The 22,356-nt window shown below is 43.3% G+C and overlaps 1 protein-coding gene across 3 annotated transcripts; it reads left to right on the forward strand.

The window, feature by feature from the left end:
• The first annotated feature begins 975 nt into the window (after positions 1-975).
• LAMP5 (lysosomal associated membrane protein family member 5) lies at positions 976-20,381 on the forward strand. 3 transcript variants are annotated; one of them, XM_037017615.2, is made up of 7 exons: positions 976-1,110; positions 5,853-6,415; positions 6,952-7,124; positions 7,501-7,632; positions 7,755-7,863; positions 9,197-9,385; positions 19,522-20,381. In XM_037017615.2, exons 2-7 carry the CDS (start codon positions 6,352-6,354, stop codon positions 19,698-19,700), a joined length of 846 nt encoding a protein of 281 aa, XP_036873510.1. In that variant the 5' UTR covers positions 976-1,110; positions 5,853-6,351; the 3' UTR covers positions 19,701-20,381. The 3 variants fall into 3 exon arrangements, with proteins under 3 accessions (XP_036873510.1, XP_017511181.2, XP_017511180.2); XM_017655692.3 differs by having other exon boundaries at positions 7,758-7,863; XM_017655691.3 differs by lacking the exon at positions 976-1,110 and having other exon boundaries at positions 5,752-6,415.
• Positions 20,382-22,356: the final 1,975 nt, after the last annotated feature.

A 22,356-nucleotide genomic window follows, 5' to 3' on the forward strand; every position in this document is an offset into this window, starting at 1 on the left:
AGGCCGAACAAAACCCTAACCTTACAGCAGCCAGGGGCTCCCCGAGGGGTGGGAGGAGACGGGAGTTTCGGTCCTACTTTTCCAGACCAGGAGCCTCACTTCGCGACCCGCGACCCTAACAGAGGGGTCCCAGTAGTAAGTCCACCTTCTCACCTTCGCATCCCGGATCCCGACCCCGCCAGGCTCCGGGGCGGCAAACAGCCCTGCCCGCCCGCAGAGGCAGCTTCCTCCCCGATGCGCGCTCCGCCCTTGGAGCCCCTTCGGCCGTCGCAGCTTCGATCGCCCCTCAGCAGAATCTATTCTCTGGAAAACCTCGCCGTTCCGGGAGCTTTCCAAGAACCGACCTGCGGCCAGGGCGGCGCGCGCTCGCGGCCCTGGAGCGCAGCATCCTCCCGACTTCGGTTCTGGAAGCTGGATCGCGGGGCACTCGGGGGCATTTTCTTCCGGTGCTCATACTGCCCAGGAAGTTTCGAAAATAAAAAAAGAAGAGAAGCCATGCCTCTGTAACTCTTCGGTCTCCTCTCTCTCCCCAGTTTAACATCCTACCCCCGCCCGCCTCTTAGTCCCCCGGCTTTTCTCCGGGCTCGGGTCTCGAGGTCCGGGGAGCGCCCAGGGTCTCGCCGAGCCCCTCAGAGACCCAGTTCAGGGTTGCCGAGACTTTCTGGGGCGTAGGAGCTCCAAAGAACGTCGCGGGGGAGCCAAGACACTCTCTCTGCAAGAAACTTTGTTCCTCCTTTTTCTAGTTCTAACTAATCTCAACGTCCGAACAGAAAAGACCCCGCACTTCTGTCGCCGTGGCCCCAACTTGCTTAACTCCTGCACTCTAGGAGTTGGTCCCCCTGCCCCAGGATTTGGAGTGGGTGTGGATCTCACCTTTGCAACTAGGCAGGGGTTTACTCTTCCACCTCTACACCGGGAGTAGCTGCGCCAATGTGCCAGGGAGTCCAACTCGGGTGCCAGCCGCTGAAGTCTTTCCCAAGCTGAGGTCTTCGCGAGCTGGGGGTGCAGTCAGCTAACACTCGGCAGCAGCGCGCATCCGTTCAAGCTGCGCGCCCCGCGAAGCTCCAAGCCCTGAGCAACCAGGCCCACCTGCCTCGGTGCCACGCAAAGGTAAAGCCGCAGGCCACAGTCCGTGTGTCCTGACCAGCTCACCCTTCTTGCAAATTGAGGCATTATGCTTTGATAATGGAATTCTCAGCATTTTTCCCCTAAAGGAATCACTCAGATCATTCCCCAACTAAGGCACTCATAGAAGCTGGGCATTTAGTGCTGGAGGGATCCTTTAGGACAGGCATTTTGAAGATGAAAGAGGTGAGCCACTCCTCTAAGTTGTCACTAGTGGAGTAGTAAAGTCTTAACTGACATATTGCTTCCTAGATTCGCATTACAGTCACCTTTCCAATACACTGAAAACTCTTTCCTCTTTCCCTTTCTTGGTTACTGAGAATCTTGCAATGTTTTCACAAAAAACAGTCACAGAAACATCCCAAACCTACAATAGGAGAAACCCGAGGGCACTGCACAACTCCAGGTCTGCATTAGCAAAGCTTCCCTGGAAGCACAACAGACTAGCCTCTCCACTCAAGCCCTCCCCTCCCGAAGGCAATTAATATAAATTATCCTTAGTCCCAATACATCTTCAAGTGAATATGCAGATAACTGGAAAAAGGCAATTAAAAGAGTAGTTAACTCGGGACCAGGGACCCCTGTGACACACCATAAAAGAGACTGTGAAGAATTGCATTATCTCAAAATTCAGGTAGCAAACTATTTTAAATGAGCCACAGCTTGCCTAACCTTTGGCCTATTGAGGTAGCTGTTATTTCCTGGAGAAAAAGCTTTTTATAGGATGTTTGAAAATTCTCATTTGACTTGTCTTTTACATGAGAGTTCCTTGCCCTGGAGTTAAGATTTTTCTCATTGCTAGAAAAGCAGAGAGGATTGTACTCCATGTCTTGAAAACGTATACATTGAAGCTAATGGTAACTTAAAAACAGTTACTTAATTACTGGATTGAAAGATGAGAATAATTTGCTATTGAACTTTTCTGGCCTATCTGCTTATTCATGGCTTGTTATTCGGACTTTGTCCTGTGCATTTCCTCATGCGTGAACACATTTATTCTAAATTAACTCATAAAAGGGCATTTTCCAGGAACTTAGCGTGAATGCTTTGCCGATGAAAGGGCTATTATTCTGGTGCCTTGTCTCCTCCACTGGTTATCCTCATTGTAGAAAGATCTCTTGCTTCATTTAAGTGGGTGCAGGAGAGAGACCAATGAAATGAAAAAATGAGGGAAATTTCACCAAGGTCATGCAAGCTGAGTACACTGGAGGCCCAAACTTAATTTTCTGGTTCTGTTCAAATATTTTGGTGTCTGGAAATTTATGCATGAAATATTATTGTGTACACTTATTTTTCAGTTCCTATCTCAAAAAGGTTTCTCTCCTAGAAAGTATTTCAAAGGTATTCAGAGACAGTGAATAAATTAAATGAAATAATTGTTCCATGATAAGCTGAGCACAAGAAAAGGTTTTGCTAAGTAGTAATTCTGGCTTAACATCTGTGTTCCTCTTGTCTGGTTTAGATAAATTATAACTGATTCTATTTTCCATGTGTGCTCTTATTATCTGTGTGTGGGTGTGCGTTTTTTTTCGGGTGGGGGAAGATAGCAGGGAGGCAGCAGAGCCAGAGCACATTTTTACAGGTGGACCAAAACATCAATAAACCAAATTTCAGTTGCAACACAGCCTAGCTTTCTCCTTTTAAAGCTCAAAAATTTGTTTTCTAATTAACACTTTTTCCTGGTTTTTGTAATTGTGCTTGATTTTACAAATACAAGTCCATTGCTTGTGTGACCAAGTATAAAGAAATACACCTAACATTTTGAATATTTAATTTTGTTTAGTATAAGTTTTGCATATGCCATTCTTTTGCATATGCCATATGTGGGGTACATTCTCAAACAAAGAAGATAAATAGGGGTTTTATAGTCTCTAAAGCATTTGTGAAGTTTGGGGTATAATTTCTTCTTTATTGCAAATTGATAAACATGAAAGGATAGAGAGTTATGTATTTGCACACTGACTCTCCTATTTAATATGTATTTCTTCCATGGACTGCCCTTCCTTGTTTTTCACTCCAGGTTGATTTAGACATTTCTTTCAAATCCCACCTTCTTTATGAGGCCTTCTTTGATCAATTCCACCCTACTCTGGGATGGCTATCATACTTTTTCTTTCCCTAAACATCTATGTGCACTTCTTGCGAGGCATTCCCTCATCTTCAAACGTCTCCTCCTATCCTAACTGAAAGTTGTATACATGTCAGGGCCTTTTCTTCCACTTCTATGAAACTAACCACCCAGTGGCATCAGACTCACAAAGACTAATTCAATAAGTAAAAACACAGAGAGAATCCTTTGTATGACTTGGAAAATCAGAGGATATTCCAAAGCCAGCATGCTTGGGTCACACTTACCGCTGACATTTTTGTGTTGACACCAGCAGCGATGAAAATTGACATTGTCGTCATTGCCGTCTTCTACACAGTGTACCTGTTTATGTCAGTTTCTCCTACCTTGTCTCCCATTCAAGAAATGAAGAATAGGACAAATTCTGGAAAACATTGTTATTATCCTAAAATATGATTTAATGATAAGTTTTGCTCTTTCATCACCTCTGTGGTAATTTTAAATAACTGAAGATGTTTTTAAAAGAAAGGATGATTAGAAAGTTATTCAATTAGGTATAATGATCCAGTTTCTGTTGCAAGCTAAGAATCACTGAAGACAGATGAGTAAATTAATGGTTATTTATAAACTATGTTTAAGGTTCAACACGGAAAAGGGCATTAAATTAATAATATTTTGAAGATGATCCTCCCAGGAAAAAGGGTTAAAATTCTTTCTTTTTCTTTTAACCCATTCAAGTACTCTCTGGTGTCACAAAGACATCATTTATGTCAGATATAGAATGAAACCATTTTCAAAGGAACCACCATTTGATTTATAATGAAATTAATAATCAACTACAACAATTTTAGATTAATGAGCCATGCTACTTTGCACTTAATATTTTATTATTAAAACAGATAATCAATTAATTCAGTTGGTCTTTTAATAACTTATAAATGAGGATATCTGCAATAATGTCTCATAAGAGAAATTGTCATAATCATTTACAGATACCTCTTCTGCTTGTATTAGGTATTTGTTTATCTTTGGGTTTCCCAAGCACAGTGCAAATAAGTAGGTGTGCAGTTAATGTGTATGGGCTAAATAAATTCATTGTTTTGAATGATTTTATATTCATTGGCTCACTTGGGTAACCAGTCATCACCTGAGCTATTATCCCAGTTTTTTATTTGAGGAAAATAATAGTCTGTACAATATCACAAAAGTAATAAGTAGTGAATCCTAGAATGAAATCTATCCATTTCATTCCTCATTACAGTAGTGAAGGGAGAGAGAATATAAATGCTTCATTACATATGTCTCATTGTTTTCTAACTTTTGCAGTACTACAGAAACATAAGTATCTAATAACAATTGCAAACATGATAAATTGTAAGGCATTTAAATTTTATAACCTGCACTCACAACTGATAATAATTGTCTTCATAGCAATCAAATTTTGCCTCAGTTCTTCTATATGAAATCATTTATGCAAAGCTCTTGAGAAATGTTTGGATGAAATAGCAAATAACAGATATAAATAACGATGTAAAATATGGTGTCAATTTAAATACTACTTAAAGTTTGAACTGCTATTGATCTAATTATGGATACAGGAATAGGTTTGAATGAGTAATTATTCTTTATAGCACTTTATAGCAAATCATATGTCAGAATATTATTATATTTAGTGTTTTATACATTTCAGGAGTGTGATAGAGATTTTAGGTTTCAGCTTGTCATTTGGTCACTGAATAAAGATTTTTGTAGAAATCAAGATATGGTATATTTTAGAGTTGAATATAAGGAAAAATGAAAATGATCCCCATGAAGTTAAAGCATGTGGTTTTCCTATTTTAATTCTAATTGACAAAGTGACATTTGGGAAGGTCATTTTATTTCTCATAGTCTCAGTTTTGTACAACCACAATGAGGTATATCTTCCCTTGCCTACCTTCTAAGGTTGTTGGAAGGATCAAATTTGACAGTGCATGTGACAAACTTTGCTATTTTTTCTTTAACATGACATTGTTTATTTTATGACATTATATTGTTGATTATTCACATAATGAAATATCCTCTAAGAAATGGTTTATTTGGTTATCACTACATTTGATAAGGGCAGCATGTTTATTGCTGAAAGAGCTGTATCCTGATTTATGGAGCAAAAAAATCTAAAAAAATACGCAAGCTACCAAAAGTGTAAATATAGGAATTAACCCAGTAATGTTTGTTTTTCTATTCTACTAGAGGTTATAGAGTAATATCAGTGTGTGTGTGCATGCACACATGTGTATGTGTGTGTGTGTATTTACAAAACTATGTAACATTACTGTCCTAAGAGACCCTAGATAATCCTCAAAAATTTCGGGTTCACTTAATCTTCCTCTTGGCAGAGTAGTCACAATATAATGAGTGAGGCTAGGTGACCCCAGAGTTCAGAGTCTTCATGCCATCAGAGAGCAGAACTCATAAAAAATTAGCCCAAATGGATATTGCATTGACTGACAAGCCTCATTTGAGGAGGCGTCAATTTAACTTTAAACCCTCATTGATAGCAAGGGAAAGAAGGGCATGTCTCCAAATGCAGAAAACTGTTGCCATAGCATTTTCCTTCTCCTGCCTATTCCTCCTCCCCCAAAGCAGCAACAATTTGTGCTTCACCGTTTTCTTTCAGGAATCAGATGCGTTTTCAGAAGCCAGAACTCCAGCGATACACACCTAACAAAGGAACCTGGTAAGGATACTGAGTAAGTCTGAAAGTGCTATCAAGTTTCTCAGGACAGAATCATCTTTGCGGATGCAACTGCAGCACAGGAAACAGACTCAGGGAGAATTTCAGCTCCCCCCAAATCTCATTGGCCATCTTCACAAGCCAAGCCACAATCACTCCCGCAACACAACGGCTCCCTTTCAGCACTCGCAGCCGTGGACAGCTCCCTCCCCTCGCGCGGTCCATTCCTCTGCAGAGAGCAGACCCGGGCTCAGCCTGCGAGGTCCGGGCGGCACTCGACACCAAGTCCTCGCCAGCGGGCACAGAAACACGCGCTCCCCCCTCCTCCCTTCGGTGCCCCCGCCCCTCGCTCACCGGGCTCACTCCAGCGGCGACTTTGAGGGATTCCCTCTCGGGCGGCCTCTGCAGCAGTTCATCTGGCCTCATTCTCTGCACAGTGAGCATGGATCTCCGAGGGAGAGCGTTTCCCAGCGTCCATAGACTTGGAGTTCTTCTGATGCTGTTCCGTAAGTAGCGTTTTGGCGACCGCGAGGGCAGTGTTCCTGTCTCTTTGCAGAGAATACAACCGGTATAGTAAAACCAGTAGCTTAAGGTGAAAATGTGGCCCTTACGTTGTGCTGTTTCTTTTTTCAAGGGGAGGGGGCGAAGGGCCCTCTGTCAGTGGCAGGGAATTCTCCAGAGAGCCACATACATGTAAAGCATATGGAAGGCATATCCCAGACAGAATGTTATAGGAGCCTGCTCCCTGGGGGCAGGGAATTTACCGGAAAATTCTGGTTTAAAAGCCTAAGATAAAAAGGCCAGGAGAACCACAAATTAGTAAGCTTTACCATTTTTAAAATCTAGTTTTTATTATAAATTAACAGCAACAGAGTCGTATTTGTTGGCTCTAGGTTAGGGAAATGGCTCACAGAGATCGCAGCAGTCCGCAGGGAACTTTGTCACCCCAAAGCCCGGAGACCAGTCTTTCCATCCTCGTGCCTGAGATTCTTGTGCCCGCTGCTCCCCGAACCGATAAGATTTTTTTTCTGTTTTTCTGCAGATACAATAGTTCAAATCATGGCAGAACAAGAAGTGGAAAATCTCTCAGGCCTTTCCACCAACCCTGAAAAAGATATATTTGTGGTGCGGGAAAATGGGACGACATGTCTCATGGCAGAGTTCGCAGCCAAATTTATTGTCCCTTATGATGTGTGGGCCAGCAATTATGTCGATGTAAGGAAGCTTTTCCTCCCAGTTTGCTTCTGGGGCTCCAGGGGCAAAGGGCAACCTCCCTTAAGGCCCTCTGAAGACCTGGGTCCCTCCTTCTCCCCTGCACCTTTGCAGGCTGCTCCCGAATGCTGCATGGGGATTCTGGCTTGTAACACCTTCTGCTCGCCTTGCGTGCTTTGAAAGTAAACCCCCCTCTCTCTGCTTTCCTAACGGCCGGGTCTGCACGTAGAGCATCTAACCGCATGTTCCTGGGCCTGGGAGCGCGCGTGCGCGCAAAGAAGCGCCCAGGTGTGCAATACGGAGTTTGGACGCACCGCCCTTCACAGCCCCCACTGCGGCCCGGGGGCGCTGAGCAGGTGCGGGGCGTCTGTGTTCCCAGCTGATCACGGAACAGGCTGATATCTCACTGACCCGGGGAGCTGAAGTGAAGGGCCACTGTGGCCACAACGAGTCCGAGCTGCAGGTGTTCTGGGTGGATCGCGCGTATGTGCTCAAAATGCTGTTTGTAAAGGTAACTCTGGGAGGGGCACGCAGAGGGAAAGCAAACTCCGGGTGGGTGGGGGCAGGGGCCACCCCTCGGTTTCCTCACCCAAAAGCCGCAAAGGCAGTTGACGGCGCGCCTCCCCCGCTCAGCAGGAAGGTCACAACACGTCCAAGGGACCTGAGGCAACTTGGAGGCTGAGCAAGGTCCAGTTTGTCTATGACTCCTCGGAGAAGACCCATTTTAAAGACGCAGTCAATGGTGAGTAGAGGCCAGCAGAGCTGGGGGCAGGGGTAGCCTGGGAAAGCGTGAATAGAAAGCACAGGCTTGGAGGCTGAATTCCTCAGGAAATTCTGAAATTTTGTGGAAACGGTCTAGCTTTGTGCTCCCAGGCCAAATCCACCTTAGGCTTGCTCTCCAAGGCAGAGGATACTTGAGCACCGGTGGGTCCTAGGGACCTCAGGCCAGTAGATGTGCAAGGTACCCCAGGCCTAAGAACTAGTCTGTCAACCAGACTGATTGTAGGTAAGACTTCTTTTGACAGCTTCTGTCTTCCCCTGGCTGCTTCAGGATGACCTCTTACGATTTGTCCTTTAAATGACCAGAAGAAGGGCAAACTGTATATTTGTTTTTCTGCACCCAGTTTTTCTTATGAGCTGCAACTTGAAGGGGGCAGTATGGTATTTTGGGGGGCTCAGGTCTCTCATGCGATATTCAGTCATCACTACAACCAACTCAGAGTAGATTCTGAGCCACATCCTAATTTATTAGCATTTCCTGCCCATCACTCCAGCAACTCACCCGGATCTTCCAAAAATACCGAGGCAAGAGGAACATCCATTTCTCAATTGCAATGTTCATATTTGCAGGCACCATCAAATACCACATTTAAATTAATTCATTAATTTATTTTGCAAGTTGTCTAATTTACTCATAATGAGGCCTTCCATCATCTGAGTTAGAGAAAGATTTTTATTGAGCATATAAAAGAGTACATGTATCATCTCAACCTCTTCACACCTTTTTATCATCGCAGTAAAAAGAGCAGTATCTTCTTTTCAACAAAATTCATATTCAAGCATTTTCCACAGTTAAATTTGACCCTCACCCTCAAAAAGGAAAAAAACAAAACAAAAAACACAGATGTATGCCAGAAAGAGAGAAAAAGGAGGAAGACTTCTAAAGGAAAGGGTATTTGCCCAGGCACCAGCCATACTTGATTGAAGAAGATATTTTATTCTTTGAGAGCCAGTGTGAAACATGGAAAACCAAGTCATGAGTCTATGTCTTTGGAATCTCCATTGTTAGGTTTTATATAGTAAAAAGGGTTGGGTTTTTAGGTATCTTTCTCCTCTTCCAAAAAGAAATTCAAGTTGGTGCGAGAAACCCTTGCTTATGAAACAGTATGTGCATTTATCTGTTGTCACCACTTGATGTCATTTACAGAGCCCCTGCCTCAGCAAGGCAACACAGAGGATCAGAGGGGTGTCTGGAGCTATGAGGCAAGAGCCGACTGTCTGGAATATAAGGCTAGGAGCAAGGAGGGTTCTGCCAAGAAGAGGGGCCTAACAATTGCTTTTGGTTTTCGCTGTAGCCGGGAAGCATACTGCCAATTCACATCACCTCTCTGCCTTGGTCACCCCAGCTGGGAAGTCCTATGAGTGTCAAGCTCAGCAGAGTATTTCACTAGCCTCCAGTGATCTGCAAAAGACAGTCACCATGATCCTGTCTGCAGTCCACATCCAACCCTTTGACATCATCTCTGATTTTGTCTTCAGTGAAGGTAGGTTGGTGGGGGTGGAAGTGGGAGGAGGAGATGGGAAGTGGGGAGGAGGGCTGGCTTGGATGTGGATGGGTGTGGAAGGTCCTGCCAGGGTTCCAGGCTGCTGCCACTTGGATTTCCTCTATGCTGACATGACACTATCTCCCTCTGTAATATTTTTCATAGGCCAAAGATAGTAAACAGCATCCTAGCAACTTTCTTAAATGACTCTTTCCTTTGTCTCCCTCTCTCTCTTCCTCCTTCACTTCATTCCTTGACACTCTCTATTCCTCTCTTTTGCTCCCTCCATTATTTTTCTTCCCCTTCCTTCCTTCCTTTGCTAAAAGAGGAACCTTGCTAGGGAAAGAAGTAAAAAAGTCAGCTTAGAAAATACATATAATTTTGATGCAATTTACTCAATGGTAAAGCAGCTAAAAATTTCAAGTAGTTATCTGGGGACCCGTGGACAATAGCCTTTGCTTCTTTGGGCTTCCATGTTTCTCTCAGACACTTCCAGCTGAAGGTTCCAGCACTGTGAATCTAAGTTTTTGTGCTAAAATGCTATAGGGATGTGTGTGTTTGCAGGTCACAGAGAGACTCATGAAGACCTGTGTGCCTCCAGCAATCACCTTTGTGGGGAGAGGCTCCCATGAGTCTCTGGGGAGGCAAGGGCCTCTGATAGGCTCCCTCCGGGGTTTGGAGGAAGGCCTCTTTTCAGTCTGTGCTAGCCCTGAAAGGGGATCAGGCAGGACACAACTGGGGCAGGTTCAGGGCATCCATATTGTCTCCGTTCTCTGCCTTCCAGCAGAGGTCAGACATGAGGAGAATCCACATGTCCGCAATTTGTCCAAGTCTAGCAACAATTTACACTGGGCAAATGTAGAGTATGAATTCTTTAATTCATTTGTTCTCTCCTGCACCCCTGTAGGAGGTTATTAAACACAGATTGATATTTATTCCATTTATTCCTTTGGTTAAGAAATGGGAAGAGATTCTGATTGCTTTATGGATGCCTTCCTGTGGGCTGGGGATCCTCAGGTGAATATAACTATTAGAAGTGCATGATATTAGGGAATCCCCATCTGTGTTACACACAAATCATTAAATCACCTTCCAAGGAATTCAGCTCTCATGAAATTTCCCTCCGCTCAAACTATACCGAAAAGAATCTGGCCCCACTACCCCCTCCTGCCATGATCATTCAGAAGGCATTTGAGAATTCCTCAGTTAAACCATCCTTGAGAGAATGACCTGCTTCTTTTCACCTTTGTATTTTTAGCACCTAATACAACACATTGCAGATGTCCAGTTAATTTTGGCTAAACTGATATTATGAAGCTGTGTACTCAGGTAACGGAAACATCCAAATGAATGTCCGGCATATTAGAATTTAACGTATTTAGTAAAGCAGTGCCACACTTAATTCCACACACTCATGGAAGGATGGGCTGTTCCATTTTAATATATTTTCTACAAAATTGAAACTAGGTGTTAAGACCTTAACATTAAAAAAATATGATTGACTGTGAAAGTATTTTTAAAATGTAACAGTGTCTTTCTTAAATTGAAAATGTTAAATATAATTAAATGCAATTGGACTTATAATTCCACATGACCAGGAATTCATTATGAAAATATTGGACTGTCTAGTATCAGTCCCGCAGGGGCCCTGTCATAGATGCTTTTGAATTTATATGGGTACTCTTAATAGTGTCTAATTACTCTCTGTTTTTGGCTGGTCAGCTGTTCTTAGATATTTATTTCTTTGTACTACTAGTGCTGTGATCGCTTTTACTAGGTCCTCACTACAACTCCCCCTAAGCTCATTCTGGGTCATTTCTATATTGTTGCTTATAGTCATTTATAGATTGAGAAATCACATCTCAGAGATGCTTAGAACTGTATCCAAAGCAAGGGCAAATCAGTACTGAATAAGAACCAAAGCTACTTTTCTAGAAATCAGTAAAGTGCATGACATAGACTTAACATCTTTTGTTTGAAAAGCAGTTTTAATCCAGGTTCCAGACGGGCATGACTGCTGGGCAGACCTAGAGAGTTGGTAAGCATGTATCACTTCCTAAGTGCAGATATATTAAGCATAAGCAAATTGCACTTGTCTCTCCTAGGCTTTTCTGGGTAATAATTAGGATGTTCCCTCCTGTATGGTGCCCTGGGGCTCCAACCTTGACGTTCCTGGGAGGAGGCAAGCATCATTCAAAATCAGTCACTGGATCGATGGGTCTTTGTGTGGCAAGGCTCCTTTTGTTCCTGGCTCCTCCTGCCTGCCTGTGCCTCTCAGCACCTGCCCCCCACTGTGTTTTGTAAGAGATCATTTTATTTGATTTGGTGACATCTGGAAGATTCCTTTTCGAGTGGCTGTTTGGGACCTGGCCCTTGGCCTCCATTGCCCAGAACAGAAGCTCAGGAGGCTCTGGATGTACGGCTGATCCCTGTGTAGGTCTGAGTGGAGGGTGTCTGCATGGGGAAGGGGGGTTATCTGGTCATATATTTGCATGCCCACTGCAGGGGTGTATATATGCCATTATCACTGGTTGGCAGGATCCACAGCATAAGGATTTCCTAAGAGGAACCACCTATTCCTCGTGTAAGGGGGTCATAGTTGGCAGTCTGCAGCTTCATACCTGCCTACTTAATAGACTGAGAAAAACAAGGAAGGGTCAGTGAAAAGAATTAGTGGACACTCACAGGGGCTGAAAGCAGTCCAAATGGGGGCTGACAACTTTATCACACAAATCCCTTGAGTGCATTCAGCTTGGCTACTATACTGATCCCTAGCATGCCTCTCACTGCAGTGTGTGCACGAAACTTCAGTTGCAGCATGCACAGCTGTGGTGATCTTGTTAATACTCTGAGCCTGGCTCAGCAGGTCTGGGGGTGAGCCCAATACGCTCCATTTCTAGAAAGCTTCCCAGCCTATGGAATACTATAGGGACTTTGAGGGATTTTGAACTGATCACAGAAAAAGGTATGATATACACCTTATTGGTGTGTATCAAGTGCCACTTGGACAAGGCTGCATGAGAAGAAAAGCCTCTCACAGCATGACAGCACCTCATGGACCACCATCCAGTAGAGGAGGAGGGCAAAGAACCTCCTGGTGTGGTGAGGGGTATAGGACAGGGGACTGAGGTGTCTGGGTGGTGTTGCTCAGCAGCAGGTGAGGACTCCTCTCTGGGTCAAAGAGCTGAAGGGCAGCAGAGGCTCCATCCTCATCACTAACGAGGCCCTGTCTTATCAGTGGGTAACAGCCGGTTTGGTATGCAAAGCAGGTGGGCTCTAAATGGCTATTTTTTGAAATAACTGGATATGTAAAAATTTAAGATTTTGAGATAAGGGGTTTCAGCTTGCAGAAATAAATCATCTAGGGACCATACACCAAAGCCACTCTGGCCCATTTCTATGACAAATACACACCGGATAGCAGCTACTCCCTTGCAGTTCCAGGCACCTGTGCTTCTCACTTGGGGCTGGTCAATGTGCCTTCCCAAGTCAATTCCTTGTAGTGTGTCCCTCTGAGGGCTTCAGGAAATTTCTGGCTGTGATGGAAGCAGGGGGAGGGGGGATGCATCACCGAGAGAGAACAAATTAGTCTGAGTGTCTTAACAGCTTGAGTTAAAGGCAACTTTTATGCATACCTACAGAAGAAATGTGGTAGAACATGAAGGGGACCTCTGATCTTTAACAAAAGGTTCAGGTTTAATATGCATATAAATGTTACCACATATAGGCTGGTCCCTTTTTAATTCTGAAGAAGGAAAAATCAACCAACGTGTGAATAAAATATGAGATCCTTGTTTACAGTGGAGAAACTGAAGCTCAGGGAAGTGAAGATATAAATGAAGACTGCCCAACTAGTGGCTGTCAGGGCTGGGACAGGGATAGAACTTGTCTGAGTATCGGATCCCGTGCTTTTAGCCTCTCTGAGAATCAGCTACTCCTGCTCAGCAACCATAATAAACATGTGAATGCAGGAAGCACCTTTAGAAAGCTTATCTGGTACCCTGAATTCGTGCATTTTTTGTTATTGCTCCTAACAGCATGACTGGGAGATGCCACTTGATCTGTATCCTACCGAGACCTATGGGGAAAATGATTGTGTTTTAGTGGAAATGTTCATACCTTACCTTTCCCTGTAAGCCAGCCTGCAGTAGAGTGCCCCAAAGTCAGCTGCCATGCCACAGATGCGAGCAGGGTTTGCTGAAGCTGATCCAGAATGTTGTGTAGACCTGTGATTTACTTGGCACATCCCAGCCAAGAAGTGTGTCACCCTGAGTGGTTGGTCCTCAGGGTCTCCTGGGTGAGCTTCTCCAGAGAGATACAGTCTTGTGGTTGACACTGCTGAGAACTGATGGGTAAAGGGCTGGAGTGTGGAGTCTTGGTGTCCCACTGTAGGGCCACGGAGCTAGCTGGTTGTAGAATTCAGCTTTCTTGGTGCTGTCCTGGAACACAGTGTTTTAGGTTGGGTTCCTATGTGAATAAGTGCAGGTAGTTGATTCAGGACCTGGTTCTTCAAAGCACTGGTAGGGGAGTGCAATAGTGGGCTAGGAAGTCAAGGCAGCCAGGCCAGGTGCCTTAGGGAGCAGCTTACCACAGTGGGCACCCAGGGCTCATACTGCTGGAGCCTCAGGGAGAGAGTGCAGAACCTATCTCAGAGTTATCCCACCGAGGCATGGGGGAACTGGCACCTACCCACCAACCCCCATCCATGACTGATGGCCAGTGGGGTAGGAGGAGGTGTTGACTCTCTGGAACTTCTAACCTGCTTGTAGCCACAACCTGTTAGAATGTGTGAGCATGGTGAATGCCAAGGGGATAAAACTCTGTCCATGTCTGCTACACTTTGTTATATGACCTTTCACTGCCCTGGTGGAGCATATAGACCAGTAAGGAAGAGTTTATAGAACTCTATCTTGTGCATGCTGTGTTCCTGGTGACAACAGCTTCATCAATAATTACTTTAATAATCTTCTTTTTAATTGTTAGTGCTTACATCTTGGTGAGAATATATGCTTGTCTCCAGCCAAAAGTCTCTAAAGCCCACTCATCTTAACAGCTTCTCAGTATCCAAAATACATTTTGCTGAGGTTACAGGAGTCCGGATCCAGCCAGAGAAAATATATGAAGAGACACAAACCCCTCCCTCCAGCTGCCCTGTCAGACAGCAGAGAAAACCACAGCCAGCAAAAGGCTTGCCCTCCTCTTCCTCAAACAGGACAGTCCGGGGATAGCTTGCCTCTTGGCCCCCTGCCCTTTGCTGTTCATTTGGGGTACAATGATGAGTTCCTGTAGTTTGCCTCGGGGAGTAAATACAACTTGGAAATGCAATGGTCATCAAACAAAACAAAATAAAACACAGACTTGACAACAGAACCTAAGGTGAATCAAAATTTCAGTGGGGACACCAGGTTTTTGGTTGAGGGATGACTGCGCTGTTGTCTGATCTGCCTTCCTCTGGTTCTTTCCAATTGCGAGGTCCTTTTCCAGCCACAGGCCACCCACCCTGAGCCTGTTTTGTGTACTCTAGAATCCTGAGTCCAGCCAGGGCAGAGTCATGTGGGACCCCACGTCCTGTGGAGTAGACAAGGACTGAAGGGTCTCTGAGCAAATCCAAAGCCAGATGCAGTCTGGGCGAAGCCGAGGGGTGCTCTTCCCCCAGGGAGAGATCCAGGGCCTTCCTGGTTTTATAGTCTGTGGGTTGTATAATGAGCTTATTGAGCACAGTCTTAACCCTGAGGTTCTTAGTGTTGGTGGACAGAATTCAGGGGGTCTGTAAATTTCAAATGGGAAAAATTTACATCTTTATTTTTACTCATTCCTAACTAATAGTTAAATTTCCTTTGATTACAAATGAAAGTAACAACTCACAGTAGTATCAGTGGTGCCTCTGACTTTGTTACCAATAGAAATCATGATGTCTTCATCTCACATTAGTTTGCACAGATATTGCAAAATAACAGTCATTCTCCCCACTCTGCCATCATAGCCAGTATATGTGTGCACTAATAAAGAAGTACATATATTACTGTCTCCCAAGGTGTTTAAAAATATTTTGATAGTTGAATTTCCATGTAATCCATTTCCTTTGTAATCTTATCTATTTTATTTTTAAGCCTTTAAATGCATTATTCTAAGGAAGGGTGATAGTTTAATCACACTGGCACAAAAATTATTAAACCCCTATCTTAATGGGTCATGACCAGCTCTGTTTTATGAAAGAGGATAAAATAGAGTGTAAATTACTAGATGCACAAAGTAAGGATAACTATTGTTTTGTAAAACTAGTTTCACTTAATGTGTGTATACATATGTTTTGGGTTATAATGCTTCCTATGGGTCAGAGGCAGAGTTTGAAAACACTTGCTTAATAAGCCAGAAAGGGGAATGCATGTCTTTCCTTAATGGGTTCATAATCTCTCATCTAAAACCATTGGGTAGTTGTTTTTCAGAATTCAGAATATTTTAGACTTTAGGAAGACAATACAGTGCACAGTCCATGTATTATGGAAGATCTCAGATGAGTCAGGGCAGGCCCTTGTAATCAAATATTTAATATATCTGTTTCCTGCAGTGAACCACATGAATGTTCACACTAAGTAGGATGAATGAGAATCATGAGCAGCGTGACATCAGTTCAAGCCTGGTGTTGTTGTCAGATGAGCGTCTGGCACCGCAGTTCCAACACCAGTTTTGATGTATGTATGTTTTTCCCAACCATCAAGTGATTATCTGACACCATGGCAAGTACAGGTTATCACCCGGGCTTCTGACCAACTGGCTATAGATTGGAGGTTCCAAGGATTCCTTCGCTGGGTTCGACTGATTTATTAGAGTAGCTCACAGAACTCAAACATCTTACTAGATTACAGGTTTATTATAAAAGGATGTAACTCAGGAACAGCCAGATGGAAGAGATGCCTAGCATGAGGTATGGAGAAAGGGCACAGAGCTTCCAAACTCTCTGAGCACACCATTCTCCCCAGATCTCCATGTGTTCACCCACTGGAAGCTCTCCGAACTTCATCCTTTTGGGTTTTTATGGAGGCTTTGTTACATAGGCGTGATTTATTAAATCATTGGCCATGACAACTGAACTCAATCTCCATCCCTTCTTCCCTCCTTGGAAACCAGCGGGGGTGGAGCTGAACATTTCAACCCTCTAATCACCTGTTGGTTCCCCTGGCAACCAGCCCCCATCCTTAGGTGAAATAGGGGCTTCCCCAGTCACCTCATTAACATAAACAGGTGTGGCTGAAAGGGGTTTGTTATGAACATCAAGGTATGAATTTGCAGCTAGCACATGGAATTTGAGCAAACCCCACAACCTATGTTAATATTACACTACACGTAACAGTGTTCTAGTGAAGGAAACAAATAAATAGCTGTTAACAAAATCTCTATCCCAGGGGACCCCATTTCTATTCACTCTCTTCAAAGAAAGCACAACCTTCTGGCTATGGAGCTCTGGGCTCATAGCTGTTTCTGGTGTATCTTGTAATATCAGGAAGTCTTTTCCCTGGATGGATGGGGATATTGAGCTGAAGGCTGTTACTTAAAGTTTGGGACTCCTTAATAGAGTCAAATAGTGAAAAAGAAAAGTCCCCTGCTAATTCTTTTCAGTCCTTCTGCTTGTAATAAGGAGAAAGGCTCAGTTTAATGCTAAGAGATGCTAAGCTCTTCCCTTATGTTTGCCAAAATATCTTTTTAAAAATCAGTTTTTAAAAAATATCTTACAATTTTATTCATCAGTTATACCTCCGTAAAGTTGAAGTTTAAGAAAAAAGAGTGAATACAAGATACTTCCTAAGTACAGAAAGACCTGGAAAGATGTGGTCCCTGTCTCTCAGGATCTAGTGGTAGGACATCTTTAGCTACTGTGACTCTAAGGAGAGGTCTATCACCCATTTAAGTATCTCCCCTAGCTCCCAAGAGGCTCCTAATAATTAAAAACCTATTTTTAAAAAAGTCTTTCCTTCTTCAGATGGGGGATGTAAATATGTTTATTTACTTTAAATAGTTTTATTCAGGTATAACTGAAATACAATAAATTGTGCATATTTAAGTGTGTGGCTGGATAAATACTGATTCAGGAATATATGCCTAAGAAGCCATCATTGCAATCCAGAAAAATCAATACGCCCATCACCCCCAAAGGTATGCTTGTACCTTTTTAGAGTGAGTATCTAGGTCTCTGAATTTTCAAAAACTGAATGTACTTCCACCACCAGCAAGCAGATCCACAGAGGCCAGAAGCCCTCCTTCCTGCCCACCTTGTGATTCTGTGGCCTTTGAATGCCAGTGGCTCAGGCCCTACAGACCCAACCCTAACTCCAGCCCAACTCATGTCTGCTCAGTGCTGCTGAGTTAGGCTGTTTGAGTTCAGACTGTGGCTTCATTTACCCCTGGGCAGATTACTTAGCTTCTTTCTGCCTCAATCATCTTACGTGTAAAAATAGATGCAATAATATTTACCTCACAAGGTTGTTATGAGGATTCAGTGAGACAATCTTTGTGCTTAGATCTGGAAGTTAATCTAAGAACCAGCCATATTAAGTATACAGTTCTTTAAAAGCTGTATATTGACCTACAATTTTCTGGATCTTGTTATTGGAGAGAAAAGACTCCTGGGGCTCAGGCCTTACCCTCCCTTCTGTCAAAAGGGATCTGGAGGAGCCTGGCACACAGTAGGCGCTCAGTAAATGTTTGCTGGATCACCCTGACTAAAAAATTTGGTCTCTCTGAAGAAGTATCTAAAGCCTGTTTTCTCCAGTGGTGGCTCCTAAGTTTGGTGAAAAGGCCACGAGCTACCCACAAGGAACCAAGGAGCCTGAGTAACTGGGTCCTGGTTTGTAGGAATTCAGTGCTGGTCAGCACTACACACTGTTATCAACAGGTGTCCCCAAAATTGTTTTGCTCGGTCTATGTAAAAATGGAAACCAAGGGCTATAAAACCTTCTTAGATTTTAGAAGGGTAAAAATTGAGCCAACCCTGGGGTATTGGTAATGTTTTCTTTCTTAAACCAGATGCCGGTTACATGGGGTGGGGGTGGGGGTGGTTCATTTGTGAAATTTCATCCAGCTCAGCAATTTCTTTCTTAAAATTATCATAAAATTTACATATATTAAAACGCACAAATCCGAAGTTTTTTGCTCAGTGTGTTTTTACCTATATCCACGGAACTCTCACCTAAATCAAGCTATAGGATATTTCTATCACACCAGAAGTTCCCTTGTGTTCTTTCTGTTCCCCACGTGTAAGCATTTTTTCTGATTTCAATCACCATGGACTTAGTTCTACCTGTTCCATCTAAATGAACCCAAGCAATATGTACATTTTGTGTCTGACGATTTTCACTCAACATAATGTTTTTGAGGTTCATCCATTATTTATGTGTAGCCATAGTTCATTCCATATTGATGCCTAATATTCCACTGTACAAATATACCAGTTCATTTTTCCATTCCACTTTGATGCACGTTTTGGTTATTTCGAGGTTTAAGCCATCATTAATTAAGCTCCTATGAATATTTATGATCAAGTCTTTTTGTGTCAATGTGTTTTCATTATTCATAAGTAAATACCTAGGAATGGAATGCTGGGCTATAAGGTAGGTGTATGTTTGCCTTTATTAGGAACTACACTAAACTGGTTTACAAAATGGTTGTACCATTTCCCATCAATGATGTATAAGAGTTCCAAGTACTCCATGTCATCACAAACACTTGGTATTTTCAGTTTTCTTGGAAGCTATATATTTTTGTACCATTGTCTGTGTGTGCCTTATACCTCAATACAAAGTTAAAAAATTAAACCAGCCATAAAAATGATAGTTCTTGTGTCTAGTGATAAAACTCAAAATCTAAACAAACCACTGGAAAGTTTTGTTGGCATTTTCCAGGAATCTTATATGAATGTTGCCTTATTAACTTGATGCATTTTTATTTTACATTATGCAGAAATAGTGGTTCAGCCTCTGAGGGTTGGTTGGGGAAGTACTGTTTCTGAAAAAGAGATGTCTCCAGAAAGATTCCTTTAGAGTCCTTTCACTCCATTTCCATTTCCATTCTGATAGGAGGACTTATGATATGGATGGAATATCTTGACAGGAGCTCACTGCTTTTCTACTTTCCCATTTCAGAGCATAAATGCCCAGTGGACGAGCGGGAGCAGTTGGAGGAAACTTTGCCCCTGATTTTGGGGCTCATCTTGGGCCTCGTCATTGTGGTAACACTGGTGATTTACCACATCCACCACAAAATGACTGCCAGCCAGGTGCAGATACCTAGGGACCGATCCCAATATAAGCACATGGGCTAGGGGACATCAGCAGGCAGCCCACCAGCCCCCCTCCCCCAGCTGGATCAGGGAGAGGAACAAAAGCACTTTTCCACCTTGTTCATGGGATACACCAACATAGCTACCATCCAACGGGCTGGGTACCCAAGGCTTGCTTGGCCGCACCCGTGCTTCAACCCAGGGATGGGGGGATTCTTTCAGACCCATGGAGTGAATGGTGGCTCTCTCCATGCCAGGGAATGGGCAGGAAGGGGGTCAGCCAGCTTTCATGCTCACGATGACTTGGCTTTGACTCTCTAAGGAGCAACACATGTGACTTGGAGGGGTATCTGGCTCTGAAATTTAGGGATTGGAAAGAAACCCCTTTGGAGAAGATGCCCCTTGAGGGTCACAGGAATCGGGTGCTTTTACTCCCTTGAACACAGCTGGCTTACCCCATACACACACAAAACACAGCCTCCTGCTCCTTATGGCAGACCCCTGAAAGGGATCCATGCTTCTGGCTGGCATTCTGCATGTCTAGTGATTGTCTTGGGAATGTTTCACTGCTACCTTCACTCAGTGACTTTGCCACACAAGAACCAGTTGACTGTAACCAGGCCGAGTTGTCTGGACTCTGCAGTGTGTCAGGTCCAATAAGGGGACCTGAAGAATCAATCCTGTGCTTGTTTTTCAAAATGAATTAAAATGTACTACTGTCTACTATTTGCCTGCTTTCTTGAAACAAGAAAAAACACTAACATGGTTATTTTGGCATCCAGAGGAGAGAGGGGAGGGATGGAGACGGGTTTTTCATTTCTGCAAGAGGAAAAGTCAGAAAGGGCAGGGAAGCAATGAAGGGGAAGCTGGCTTCCTAGATGAAAAAACATGACAAATAAAAGTAGTTTTAATAAGGGCACCTCTTGAATGTTTGGTCTAATATTGTTTCTGATGCTTCTTGGTCTTGAGTCTGGCATTTCATATTGGATTAAAAAACTGGACTGAATATGGTAGCCTAGGTTGGGTTTTGTTTGAAATAAAATGTAATTTACTGGAACGTCCTAAACAAATGAACGTAGTTTAAATTTCACTCCGTTTCTACCTAGTTATTTTTCATAAGACCTCAGTGGAGGTAGGGGAAATCCTCTCTGGTGTTAGGGTAGAAATCTCTCTATCTTCCATACAATCTCCATCTTATGAGAGGCAGCTCATGAGTTCATCTCCCTAAGTCTCCAACTGCTGGCAGTGCATCCTTAGAAGTTTTTTATCCCAGCAAATTTCAGTATCAGCCAGTTGCTGCTTTATGACCTGTTTGCTGTTCTGTCAGCCTCAGTCTTTCCCCCTCCATGATCTCTCTTCAGTGTCTGCCTGGTACCTGTGAGGGAAAAGCCCTGATTCTTCATAAAAATTGTAAGTTGTGCAGGGAAAGGAGACACCTCTGGTGCTGCTGACCACCCCCATAGGTTACTCCACTCTATCATCTGTGATCTCACCCAAGTCCCAAACTTGGCAAACCCTTTCCTTCTTAGTATCTCTGTATTTTTGAAAAACTTCATAGTTGGGGAGAAAGGGACACTTAGATGTATGTATCAATGAGTTACCCTCCTTTTCTCTAAGCCCTTAAGAAAAAATTCTTAGATCTTTCTGAGTCATACTTTTAAAAACTCCATATTTATATAATTTACTTTCACAAAAGTGAATTTGTAATCTTTAAAATTTTTACTTTCCCCAAACTCAGGACTTGTTATTGGTTTAGAAATTGTCATTCATTCATTTATTCCACAGACAGGCTTTAAGCACTTCCTGGGTGCAGCCTCAGGGATGGATATACATTACGAAACCTGATGACTTAGAGTCTACAGCAGTAAGATTGACAGGAAACCAAACTTACACACATCATTCTAAAAAGAACAGAGTGCCCTGGCTCTTCTCAAAATGTTGTCTAAGCTAATTAAATCTTTCTAGAATCCAAATTTCTTAATTCTGAAAATTGAGGTTTTTCCACGTGTGATATGCGCTATGTATGAAAAGCCATATTTTTATGACAGTTATTGTTATTATTAATCACAGCATCTTTATCTAGCTGTCCTAAAATCTGGTCTCAAGCTCAGTCTAATTTCTTTGACCCTCACCTTATTTCTCTCAGCCCTGTCTTTATCTTATTGACTAAGCAAAATAAAGGGGAGCCTCCTGACCAGGGCAGAAGTAGTGGTCTCTCCATGGAGAAAGCAAGGTGTCTGGGAGGACTGACTTAGCCAGGGCTTCTTTCGTGGCCATGGCCACTGTCCTGCATTCACAGCTGCTCCTGAATCACAAACAAACTGAGGTGGAGGCTCATCTGTCTGCTTTGCTTCCCGAGCTCAGAGACAGGAAGAAAGCAAATTGGCAAACTGCAGATGCTCAATTACTTCTTAACTGTCATTTTTCCTTTTTACTGGAGTTTTAAACCCAAACATCTCTGGGCACCAAAGAACGCTAGGTATCTGGTTGCTGGTCCACTGCCTGGAAAAGCCAGCCCATGAACTCTATTCAGATTTCTTTGGGGGCAGGGTGATTTGATTTAAATTCTGCTGTGTGTGGTTCTTTGCAGAGTTCCCCCACTCTTGGAAATGGCTCTTAGGGAACCTGCTTCAGGGAGCAAGAGAGACCCTGTTCTTCAGCTTCAGAAAGCCTCCTAAACCATAACTATTCTCTGCTC

The sequence above is a fragment of the Manis javanica genome, chromosome 5, assembly GCF_040802235.1.
Source record: "Manis javanica isolate MJ-LG chromosome 5, MJ_LKY, whole genome shotgun sequence".
Taxonomy (NCBI): domain Eukaryota; kingdom Metazoa; phylum Chordata; class Mammalia; order Pholidota; family Manidae; genus Manis; species Manis javanica.